The sequence below is a fragment of the Sus scrofa genome, unplaced genomic scaffold, assembly GCF_000003025.6.
Source record: "Sus scrofa isolate TJ Tabasco breed Duroc unplaced genomic scaffold, Sscrofa11.1 Contig59, whole genome shotgun sequence".
In the NCBI taxonomy this organism is placed as follows: Eukaryota; Metazoa; Chordata; class Mammalia; order Artiodactyla; family Suidae; genus Sus; species Sus scrofa.
This window is the reverse complement of record NW_018085257.1, coordinates 444,426-457,543: the sequence shown is the minus strand read 5'-3', so window position 1 is coordinate 457,543 and position 13,118 is coordinate 444,426. Positions and strand designations below refer to the sequence as shown.

Sequence of the window (13,118 nt, the reverse complement as noted above, 5' to 3'; positions counted from 1 at the left end):
TCATTTCCTTTTTGCCTGAGAACCCAGTTGGAAGTTTCCTGAGATACAGAATTTCCTGAAAAGCCTTTGCAGAGCACCTTTCACCTCCTGGTTCCTCAGGCTGTAGATGAGTGGGTTTAGCATGGGGGTAACTACTGTGTAAAAGATGGCAACCTGGCAATCCTGGTCCAGGTCATAGCTGGAGGAGGGTCGGAGATACATGCGGATCACAGAGCCATACAGGAGCAGCACAACCAGGATGTGGGAGCTGCAAGTGGACAGGGCTTTGCGCAGGACAGCAACTGAGTGCATGTGGGCTATGGCAATGCCGATGCGGGTGTAGGAACCTAAAATAAAGAAGAAGGGGCTGACCACCACAGCTACACCCTCTGTAAATATTAGCATTTCATTGACCACTGGGCGGGTGCAGGAGAGCTTCAGCAAGGGTGTGATGTCACAAAAGAAATGGGTGACCTGGTTGCCACAGAAAGTTAGGCGGGTGACCAGGACACTGTAGAGGAGGCTGTTGAGGCTGACGACCACCCATGAGGTCAGTGTTATTCGAAGACAGAGGCGATGGCTGATGATGGCTGAGTATCTTAAGGGGTCACAGATAGCAACATAGCGGTCATAGGCCATTGCGGCCAACAAGTGGCCTTCCATGCTGCCCACAGCCATAAAAAAGAAGAGCTGGATCATGCAGCAGTTAAAGGAGATGGTTCTATTCCCAGACAGCATGTGTGCCAGCATCTGGGGAACAGTGATGGATGTCAGAAATATGTCAATAAAAGAAAGGTGACTGAGTAGGAAATACATGGGGGTCTGAAGCTTGGGGTCTGAGAGGGCAACGATTACTAACAGGGAATTGCCCATAACTGCCACCAAGTACATGATAAGGACAATCCCAAAAATGAAGGGTTGCATCTCTGGCCAGATGGACAGGCCCAATAAGACAAATTCAGTTACTTCCGTCCTGTTTCTAGTGGTCATGAGGCTCGACCCACATCACCTGCAAAGAGCAAGCGTGAGGATCAAATAATGCTAAAGTTTACTCTGGGGTACTTTCAGGAAACATCTTTTCTTGCATGGATGTCCTCAGTTTTACAAAATGTTTTTTTTTTTTCCTTTCATTTCCTTCCCTTTCCATTATTCATCGACTTTACCCACCTACTCTTCAGTATATTCCAGGGTCATTTCTTGACCACTTAAAAATCTCTCAATTTGGCTGATATAATGACAGTAGGAGAAATCACACATGGTCCTGGCTTTTATGAAATGCACTGTATAACAAGGAAGACAGCACAAAACACACAGTTCCTTTGGTGCTTTCTGAGTTACAGAGCATACTAAATATCATGCACTAGATCCTCACAACAGTGCCAATGGTAGAAACTACTTTCAGCCTCACACTGCAGATAAGAAAGCTAAAGCAGAGGGACTACTCTAGTGAAGGTCTTCTAGGGTCTGAGCAACAGACTCAACCCTGAACGTAACCCTGTTTAGTTTTACTGGACTTAAGCACCACACATCACAAGTTGTCAGAGTTGGAAAGAGAAGGGAAGATGTCAAGACTCCAGCCAGAATTCTGAGTCTCTATACACCTCTGATGAGGGACTGAAGTGAACACCTGGTCCCAGATTTGTGTGTCCAGAAACTCAGTTCTGTTCTTCTGGTAGGGGAGCTCTTGTTCCATTAAGTCAACTGAACTTACTTGGGATGAGGGTAGCAGTGATTCGTATAATCACTGACTTTATTAATGATTCATTTTCAAGGAATAATACAATCTGCCAGTGGGTGAGAGTCTCAGGTCTTTTCTGCTCAGGTTTTCCCTATCAGCAGAGTTATGGCACACCAAAGATGTGAATTTTTGAGATTGCGTTACAGATAAGGATCTGTTTCTTTATGAAGGTGAGAAAAGTAATTTTAAAATAGTAGAGTGTAAGAGAACATACAATAAAAAGTAGAGGTCTCTTACTCTAAGATAATACACCTCCATATTTAGTTTTACCACTTGTGGTGGTTTTTATTACCTCTATGTCTCTAAATACTATCTACTTGCTTATACATCTATGTATCAGTTTAAGAATATCTTTCAGGTTTCCATTTCCAAAGATGAAGTTTTATCTCTTCTTCCTTTCCCCTTTTTCAATGATGATTTTAGCTGTTCGATTAGTTGCTTTCCTGCTTATAAAAGTTATGCCTCAATTTATATCCTATCCACTTCAGACTCCACTTATCATCTTCACCCCTACACCTCCCCAACAATTGAAAAGCTGCACCTTGATTTGTGTTTTGTCCAGACTGAAAACATACAAATTATTAGTAGCCATAGTTAAGACTTCCAAGTAAATGCTGAAACTCAGTAAACATTTATTCAAGAGTAACTCTGTATTTTTCACTGAAGAGTCAAATAATGTGCCAGGATTATACTTACCCTTTTTTATTTTTTTTTATTTATTTTAGGGCCACACTTGCAGCATTTGGAAGTTCCCAGGCCAGGGGTCGAATCTGAGCTCCAGCTGCCAGCCTACACCACAGCAATGTGTGATCCAAGCCATATCTGTGACCTAGGCATCAGTTTATGGAAATACCATATCATTAACCCACTGAGTGAGGCAAGGGATTGAACCCACAGGCTCATGGATACTAGCTGGGTTCTTAATCCTCTGAGCCACAATGAGAACTCCCTACATTTACTCTTTTATGAGTCCAATGTTCCACCCCTCTAAAAGAGAATATTCCTAACATTCAGATAAAGAATCAAAATTATTTTAAGAACATCTCTATGTGTGCGTGTGTGTGTGTGTGTGTGTGTGTGTGTGCATGCGTGCTTTCTTTACTCTAAAGATCATCTATTAAGCAGGAGCTTAAAAGATAAAGAAAACTTATGTTTTCCAGTGTCTGTTCTTTCATCTTTATTTCTTCATGTAGCCTTCTCCATGCCAGTGGGTATAGCTCAAATGATATGCTCTTGTGATCCTATCCTTCTTTCAAGGAAGTGGCCACACACACGCATTTGAATAGAGGTATAGATGAAGGTGAAAGAGAAGAAGAAATGGGAAAAAAGGTCCTGTCATGGGGAAAAGGTGAGAGAAAATGATCTTCAAGAAGGAAAAAAAAAGTCAAAGACAATAGATTTACCCATTATGAGGATAAGACTATTTTTCTTTTAAGCAAAGCAAAACAGTATTTTAAAGCCAGTTAAACACAAAACCAGTACTAAGCAGAAGTAGTGCTCTTGTTGGATGACTTCTTCAGTACTCATCTCTGTATCTTTGTTATTTTCTGATATCCTAATATAATTATCATCAGAATATGAGCTCTGTGGATCCTGTTCAGATGACTTTGAGGGATCAGGATGCTGGTGCAGGAGAAGACAGAGAGGGGAGTCGTTCCTTTAGGAGAAATATGAGTATACACACATATATAGACTTGTGCACCTCAGATCAGTAAACTATACTGAAATTAGGAAGAAAAAAACAAAAGAGAGAATTCCTGGGAATGATACAGAAAACCATCTCTGGTTTCCCAGTTCCCACCTGGTACATCAGGACATGCAGCGTCATGATGAAGGTAGAGCACTAGGATGCCAAGCACAAACTGTACTTATTCTTGTCTTTCCTTTCTGATGAAAGCACCAAGCAACATATGAGTCCTCAGTGTTTTATCCATAGTTAAATGTCAGGAATATGCTCTATATAATGTCTCTTTGATCTGAATTCTATTTCTACCCTGATCCCTTATGTGGATGAATCGCAAAGGTTGAATCAGAGATGTATAAATCTGAACCTATGCTCTGTCTCAAGACTACATCTTCAAAACTCTAACAAAATAAATTAGGTCCTCTGCCACACATTTCTTGCACCTAGCACTGTGCCCTTTCTCTCTATACCTCTCTGATTGCATGACTATATTCTCCAACTAAGCCTTCAGATTTTCACTCAAAAACATATTGTTCTGTGTCATAACTGACAATTCCTCCATCCCATTGCTTTCCTTGACTAATACTTGTACCTCATTCTATTCTATAGTATTTTGGGTACCAATGTCACACTGTTTTCTGCAAAAGGATGACAGTTCCTTGTTTTATATTCCCTTTCTATTTACTACTAGGATACAATGTAAATTTAATCTCACCTTTTCTCTGGATCTAACATCACACACTCAATTCAGAAAATCTGGGTAGAGCTGTGTTCCCTCTTCTCCACATTTGCACAAAATAAAGGGTTCCATTTTTATAATTTTCCATAGAAGCTTTTCTATAGAGCAGCTCGTCCCAATGAGGCTGGCTCACTTATGTGTACTCCCTCTGGGACTCTACCAACTCCTGGAGGCTCCAATTTTGTTCATGTAAAACATTAATTAGAATGGGCTGAACCCTTATACCTTCCAGGATCAACTGGGATTGTAACACAGGTGCCTGCTCCTTCCCCATCTTTATATCTAAGTGTTACTGAGGCAAAAACCATAAAGTCTCTGAAAACAATTGTGTCTGTAGAGAAGTTCTATCCTTTGGGGGACACCGTTGCTTCACATAATGTCAACAGTTAGGCAAAAGACAACCTTAAGGGCAACTCAATTTCCATTTCATCATTTCAAGAAGCCATCTTTCCTAATCTATCCTTTCTATAATTGTTGAGTGTTTGCTATTAACCCAAACATCTTAATTTAGCTGAGTTCATTGAAAGGCATGAGGTTTTATGTTATACTCTGATGGCCACTTTGTTTCCATTCTGCTCACCAGTGACTTCCTCATTTCCTGCCCTCAAGCAATTGCATCCTTTGCTGGATTTCATCTAGATATTTTGCTTCTCTATTTTAGAACAGTCACCTTCAGAATATTTGATTTAAACATGACAGCAGAAGATAGAGCACCAAACTGAAAACACTGAGATTGTTTGAAAATTGGAGAGATTCTTCAGAATGCAGACTCTTGTGACCAAGAACAAGTAGGGGTTGGTCTGGGTAATTTAAAATTCCACAAAGATCTTCTATACTGGCTCAGTGGCTTTTATCACTGACTCTCTGTTCTTGTTGTTGACATATAGTCCTTCATATTTTTTTGCAGTTCCTATAATATTGATTCTGATGGTATTTGCCAATTATTTTGGTGTTTCAAGGGAAGAACTACCCCTGGAGTTTCCTCTTCCTCGTTTTGCTCCAAATGGCTCTGTTGGCATTTGGAATCTCCCAGTCTATACTGCTTGTCCCTCATTGGAACATGACCCACCCCCTTCTGAGTTATGTAATTTCATTCAAGTCTTCACAAATTGACCTACAGATTCAGTGCAATCTCTCTCAAAATGCCAGTGAACTATTTTGCATAAATGGAAAAAAGCAAACCAGGTATTCATATGAAAGTGTATGGAACTATGAGTACTCAAAACAATCTTGAAAAAACTCAAAGTTGGTTTGAACAAAGTTGAAGGACTAATCTGTCCCTATGTCAAAACTTATTACAAAACTACAGCAATAAAAAGAATATGGTAGTTGCAAAAGGAAAGGCATATAAAACTATGAACTGTAATTAAAACCCAATAATAAACCTATTTATATTTGTCAATCAATTTTTGACAAGGCAATGAAGAGCAGTGGGGAAAAGATAATCTCTTCAAAAAATAAGGTGTTGGAGAAATTGGATAGACCCAAATAGAAAAATAAAATTGAAACTCTATCTTACACCAGACATGAAAATTAGCTCAAAATGTATTAAAGACTTAAACATAAGACCTGACACCATAAAACTCCTAAAAGAAAACAGGACGGAAATTCCTTCATATTAATCTGGGCTATGATTTTCTGGATATGACGACAAAAGCAAAAATCAAGTGAGACTACATCAAACTGTAAAGCCTCTGCAAAGCAAAAGAAACAGTGGAATTGCAACCTACAGAATGGGAGAAAATATTTGCAAACTGTGTATCTGAAAGGGGTTAATATCCAAAATATATAAAGAACTGACACAATTCAGTAATAAGAAGAACCAAAACATCTGATTGAAAAATGAGCAGATCTGAGTAGACACAAGAATCTAAAAGCAAATGGGTGTGTGTACATGTATAATTGAATCAATTTGTTGTATAACAGAAATTATCACAACATTGTAAATCAACTATATTTCAATAAAACTTTAAAAAATGAAACAAAAAAGAAGATATCCAAATGGCTAAGAACATGCTCAACATCAATACTCATCAGGAAATGCAAATCTGAACTGCAATAAAGGAGTGTGTTTGTGCCTTGGTGGGCTAAGGATCTGGCATTGTTATTGACATGGCTCTTGTTACAGCTGTGGTGTGGGTTCAGTCCCTGGCCTGAGAATCTCCACACACTGTGGGTGTGGCCAAAAAAAATGGCAATGAAAGGAGCACTGCACACATTAGAATCTATCATCAAAAAGACAAGTGTTGGCAAAGATGTGGAGAAGAGGGAGCCCTTGGAGACTGATGGTGGAAACATAATTTGGCACTATAGAAAATAGTATGGAGGTTCTTAAAAAAACTAAAAATATAATCCACATATTATCCAGCAATTCCATTTCTGGGTATATATCCAAAGGAAATGAAAACAGGATATCTGCAAAAAGATATCTGCACTCCCATGTTTCTTACAGCATTATTCACAATAGCCAAGATTTGGAGACAACCTAAGTGTCCGTCAATGGATGAATGGATAGAGACTATGTGGTACATACCTGCAATGGAATATTATTAGGTCATTAAAAAGAAAGAAATCCTGCCCATTTGTGACAACATGGATGACCTCCAGGGCATTAAGCTAAATGAGATAAGTCAGACAAAGACAATACTGTATCATCTCACTTACACTGGGAATCTAAAGAAACCAAACTTACAAAAACAGAGAATAGAATGGTGGTTGCCAGGAACTAGGGAGTGGGGGAGGTGGGGAGATATTGTTTAAGGGTACAAACCTATGATTCAATAAGTCTTGGAGATAATGCACAGCACAGTGATTATAGACAACAACACTGTATTATAAACTTCAAAGTTTCTAAGAGACTAGGTCTTAATTGTTACCATCACAAAAGAGAAATGATAATTATATGACGTGATAGAGGATAACGCTATGCTGGTAATCACATTGCAATATACAAATGTATCAAGTCAACACATTGACTGTATGCAATGTTACATGTCCATTATATGTTGATTAAAATGTTTAATTGACATTGTAAATCTCTCAAGAGCTAACAAAATAGAGCCCAATGTCTAGTTTCCAAAAAGCTAAGTATAGCATTTTTTTCCCTCTACTATTGAAATAGTTCACTGTTCCTTGTTTTATGCAGCAAATTATTTAGCTTGCATTTCTTCCATATATTTTACTCAAGAAATGTAAGTTAAAATGAGCATACATAAACTAGAATTCACAAGCATCAGAATTAAGATGCTCACATTATGAGGCTCATGGAAACTGGGGCTCACATGTGGAATAGCAAAATCACGACCCCAATTTCACACTCACTTCTGGGCATATATTTTCTCACTTAAAGAAAAAGGTAGCAAGTTGCCATCTCTATTTACATCAACTCGTCTCTTCCACTAACTCTCTGATATACACCAACATGCTTCCCACAGGCAGGAACACCAAGTTCAAGGTGACTGCAATTAACTTCACTGTCTCTGCTTTAGTTCAGAATTTCACAATACTTCTTCAAAACATTGTAATTAAATAATCCAGGATTATTATCTACTTTGATAAGTCAAGATAAATGGCCTGAAGGAAGGTTCCAGAGGCACATTGATGAGGAAACCCTGGCCTGAATGTGTAAAGTTCACCGCTGTCAGAGTACCGTATCAACAAGAGCTGAATCTGGAGTTCCGTAAATTGTCCAACACAATCATCCCATGCAAATACAAAACTAGACATGCTCCTGTCTGTCCACCTCTCCTCACTTAACCAATATGGCATGAGGCAGGCTAATCAGGAGTGTACCCTCCCTCCCCTAAGCAGTCTTTGGAGTGCACACTTGATGTCCTTGCTGTGGCAGCTGAACACAAAAGGGTTGGCCAGAGGTGTGATGGCAGTGTACAACATGGCAGCCACTGTATCCTGATCCTGGGAGTTCTGGGAAGGAGGCTTGATGTAGACACAGATGATGGTAACATAGAGAAAGCCAACCATGGTGAGGTGGGACCCACAGGTGGAGACCCCACAGAGGTGACTAGCCACTGAAGGCAAACAGGATGGTGGCCCCAGGGCAGAGGTAGGAGAGTACAATGAAAATAATTCCTGTACTCACTGTCTTTAACTTCTCATGTTCTACTCACAGTTCATCCCATGGTGGTTCTCATGATTTCTTCCATCTGAACCTGTAATGAAAAAGATATTCCATTTAATACATGATATAGACAGAAATGGTTCTTTATAGGTACTTAGGTGTTGCAGTGAAATTGCTTCAGGTTGTAATGAAATAACTTTTTATTTTTTATTTGATTCAGTTGGTTAACAGCATCATCAGCCACCTGATTGCCCAAATCAAAAACTTGAGGAATCTCCCCTTCACTTCCCATATTCAATCACTCCTTGACTTGTTTTCCTTTGCTCTCAGACCTCTAACATTATTTAAGTTTCAGCATCTCTGGCCAGTTCTATTCATAGTCTAATTACTAGTTTCTTTACTTATCCCACCTGGTAGATATTTTACACATATATGTCAGAGTAAAATTTCCAAATTCCTTCAGAATAAAATCCAAATAGGTGGAACTGGCTTGAAAGCAATTTTCATTGTCAGTACTTTACAGTTTTTATTTGGTTTTCTGAGCATGCTAAGCTCTCATATTCCTGTAGAACTTCTCATGCTATTTTTTAACTTTACCTTCCTGAAACAGGAAGCATAAATAACATGCTCTCACTCAACATGGAAAGAAATTTGGAAAAATGCAATAATCATCCTTTTAAGTTCAAAATGAGCTTTCAAGAATGTTAGAGAAATACAAGGGTTGATAATCAAGGAGTGATATGAAAAACTAACATCTAAACCATCTGTGATGGTGGTGGTGGTAACAGGTAAGTGGGAGGGGACATGGAATCAGTCTTCAGAGTCCAGAGGCTTAAGTGTTACCCCCCATATGGGATAGGACTTGAGTGTGTAGACCTGCGTGAGACAAGAGGTAGACACCACCGCATAAATTCAGAACAGTCAAAAGGCTAAACTTTCGGTGAGTGGGCATACACAAATATGAAAATACATGTAGATATAAATACAGGTATAGAGGAGTTCCTGCTGTGGCACAATGTTGGTGGCGTCTCTGCAACACCCAGATGCAGGTTCAATCCCAGCACAGCATGGTTAATGGGTCCAGTGTTACCATAGCTATGGTGTAGGTCACCACTGCAGCTCAGATCTGATTCCTAGCATGGGAACTCCATATGTCATGGTACAGTCAAAAAAGAAAGAAAAAAAATATATGGATAGATATAGAGAGAGGCACACAGACAGACAGAGGCAGATAGGCAGATAGACAGATATATATACAGATATACATATCTAAATAGAGATTATATAGATACAGATATCTATATAGATATACCTTTCACTATGGGAAACCCAAAGTATCTCTCAACCTTTGCTACATGTAGCTAGAACTATCTACCTCTGGAACTATCTCCCATGGGACTGCATATGTGTCTGTACAGAACATGGAATGGATAAATCTGATGTAAACAATACAAATACTCCTAAAACATACAAATTGATAGACTAACATAAAAACCATACTCAGACTGGTAAAAGTTTGAGGGTATCTTGTATAAGCAAACACAAAATTTCTTCTCAAAGACTTGCAGATGCCACTCTGTACAGGACACCCACAAATAAAAACCAACAAAAAATAGGAGCTCAACATAACAAAATATACACAAAAAAATGGTGAAAATCAGTAATCAGGATTTCCCATTGTGGCTCAGCAGTTAACTAACCCGACTACCATCCATGAGGACACAGTTTTGACCCCTGGCACCACTCAGTGGGTTGGGATCTGGCATTGCCGTGAACTGTGGTGTAGGTCGCAGACTTATATGAACATTCTCCATCACCTCTCCCTTTCATTCCTTGCCTGAGGTAGTCAACCTCCTGAATCTCAGGTTAATCATTCTCTTTTTTTAATATCTTTATTTTTGATATATATCTACTATAGGTATTCCAAGAAGAATACGGTCAAGTCTGACATAATCTGAAAAATATAAAAGTGTAACAAACTAATGTATGTTGACCTGATTTTATGCCTCAATATTATATTACTTAGATTTGCTGATACTATTGGCTAGAGATTTTGGTCATTTATATTTTGTTACTATATAATAGTCTTCATGTGAATATACCACAATGTACTTATCCAGTCTCTGTGATGTACATTTTGTTGTTTACTAATTTCTGCTACATAGTACAGACCCAAACTGATATAAGTTTATATTTCTGGGCTCCAGTTTCTAACTCTTTTATATGAGTGTCTTGACTGGTCTGATATGTTTTAATTTATTTACTTATTTATTTGTCTTTTTAGGGCCACACCCTCAGCATATGGAGGTTCCAAGGCTAGGGATCGAACCCAAGCTGTAACCACTGGCCTTACCACAGCCACAGCAATGCAACATCTGAGCTGCATCTGCAACCTACACCATGACTCATAGCAACGCCTATTCTTAACCCATTGAGAGAGGCCAGGGATACAACCTGTGTCCTCATGGATACTAGTCATATTTGTTTCTGCTGAGCCACAAGGGGAACTCCCTGATATGTTTTTAAACACTTTTCTGAATCTCAGATTCCTCCACCATAAAATGGACATAAAACTTTTTCAAAGTTGTTAGAAGAATACAATAAAATGCTTATTAGTGTTTAAAAATTATAAATAATATCTTATGCTCTATCAACTATTTGCTACATTTCTTATATTTATGATAATTATAGTTTACTTATAATTTATTCAAACTTTTGCCTCCAAGGTTATCAATGAATAGTCCTCACCCCATACAATGATGTGTGACAATGTCAATAGTAGTAGTAATAGAGTAAAAGGTAGCATTTCTAGAGCCCTTGCTGTGTGCCAAACACAACACAAACACTCTACATGTGTATTTTTTTAAAATCTGTATTGTATAAGGTAGATATTATTTTTTCTCATCTTACAGATGAAGAAACTGAAGCACAGAAAAATTAATCAACTTGCTTTAAATTAGCACAGGTAGTCAGAGGCAAAACTGGAATTTGAACAGAGAATTTATGTCTTGAAGACAACTTCTTTCAACTCTTCTTAATTTTCTCTCTCTACTGATGGTATTATTAACCACTATCCCCCACATTCCTGGCATGTTTTTTGTTCAATCTCCATCATATTGTAAAATTATGAATTTCATCTTCCATCTCTCGGTTGTTAGCTCTTTTATATTTATATTTTTTATCCTCTTCTCATAATACCTTCACCATGAAGGGGCCTGAAGAATGTATCTACACCAAGAGTAAACCTGAAGAATGTATCTAATCCTAGAACCCCATTGACCAGCTTAATACTGAGTCCTCATAAATGCACATCTTGGAGTTCCCATCGTGGCTCAGCAGCAACGAGCCCAACTAGTATCCAAGATGATGTTTGTTTGATCTCTGGTCTTGTTCAGTGGGTTGAGGATCTGGCACTGCCATGAGCTCTGGTGTCAGTCACAGACACAGCTCAGATCCCATGTTGCTATAGCTGTGGTGCAGCCCTGCAGCTAGAGCTCTGATTCAACCCCTAGCCTGAGAACTTCCATATGCCACAGGTGTAGCCCTAAAAAGACAAGAAATAAACTAAATAAAATAAAAAATAAATGCACACCTCCCCACCTAGCTGACCTCACTTCCCCAGCAAAGGGATGAAAGATCCATGCTATCATTCTGGTAAGAAAAAAAAAACTACATAATGAAGCAAAGTATATAGGGATGGTTAATAATACAGATGAAGATCTCAAAGAGAGTAATAGAGACAGAAAAGAAAAAGAGACAGAGGACCATCAAAAGCCATCAAAAGAAAAGCACAGAAGGGCTGGAGTATGAAGAAGACAAAATGTGGATCTAATTATTACAAATCATTCACATTGGAGATTTTTAATAATATCTAAATGCAATTGGAAAGACTTTTTCTCACAAAGATCTGTGCATCTGGAAATACCTGAGAGCAGGGTGAACAAAAGGGATGTGATTTTTTAAAAATTAATCTTAAATACCTTAATTTGCCTGTTGTTCTCAGGAAATAATTTTTGGATAGACTGAGGGCTGGAGGTAATCACATGATCCTGAAAAGGATTCATTTTTTATCCATTTGTTGATTAAATTATCTGTTCTACAAATACTGATTTCTTGCTTGTGATGGGACATTAAAAGACAAACCACACAATGAGGAAACCACAGTATGGAAAGAAAGAAAAATCAGCTTTGGATGAAAAGCACTGTGATAAGTAATATGATGAACACAAGCAAAGGGGCTCGTGGAAATTATTTGGAGCAGGTCCCATCAGTCTTAGGTGAGGTGGGAGACAGGCTGAGGTCATGAGGAGATTCCTAAGAAATAGCAAGATCAAATAAGTGTGTACCCGTTAAAAACTATCCTAGTTGACACCAAAACTGTCCTCCATTTTACTCAGAGGACAGACAGCTGGCATTCTGAACGAGTTATATGAGTGTGATATAACTGTGTGTGCGTGTGTGTCTATGTATGTGTGTGTATACTGATTATAATCTTCATGTATATGATGAAAATTGAGAAAATTATTAAAAAGCAGAATTTACTGTCAATTTACTGTTTCTTCTAAACTCCCATCCCTCACATTCTATGTTTCTTTTTTAATTTTTAAATAAAATATAGTTGATTTACAATTTTATACCACTTTATGTCATACAATGAAATTCTTTATTTCTAAAAATATTCATGTAGTTTCCATGAAGAGATGACCGAATGGAACAATGTGAGGCATGACACAGAAATTAAGACACAATGGAGAAAAGAATAAATGGGAAGAGAAAACAAAGAATGCAAAGTAGTGGAAAAGAGAGAGACTGGAAATGAAGGATGGAAAGAGAGTCTTACAGTAAATGGATGAATGGAGAAACAATAAAGAAATAGGGGGAAGAACTTTAGAAATGAGAA

The 13,118-nt window shown here is 38.3% G+C and overlaps 1 protein-coding gene across 1 annotated transcript; it reads right to left on the bottom strand.

Annotated features, from left to right (window-relative positions):
* Positions 1–969, bottom strand: LOC100156904 (olfactory receptor 1361-like). Its single transcript, XM_001926338.1, has one exon. The coding sequence runs from the start codon at positions 967–969 to the stop codon at positions 1–3; it is 969 nt and encodes a 322-aa protein (XP_001926373.1).
* Positions 970–13,118: the final 12,149 nt, after the last annotated feature.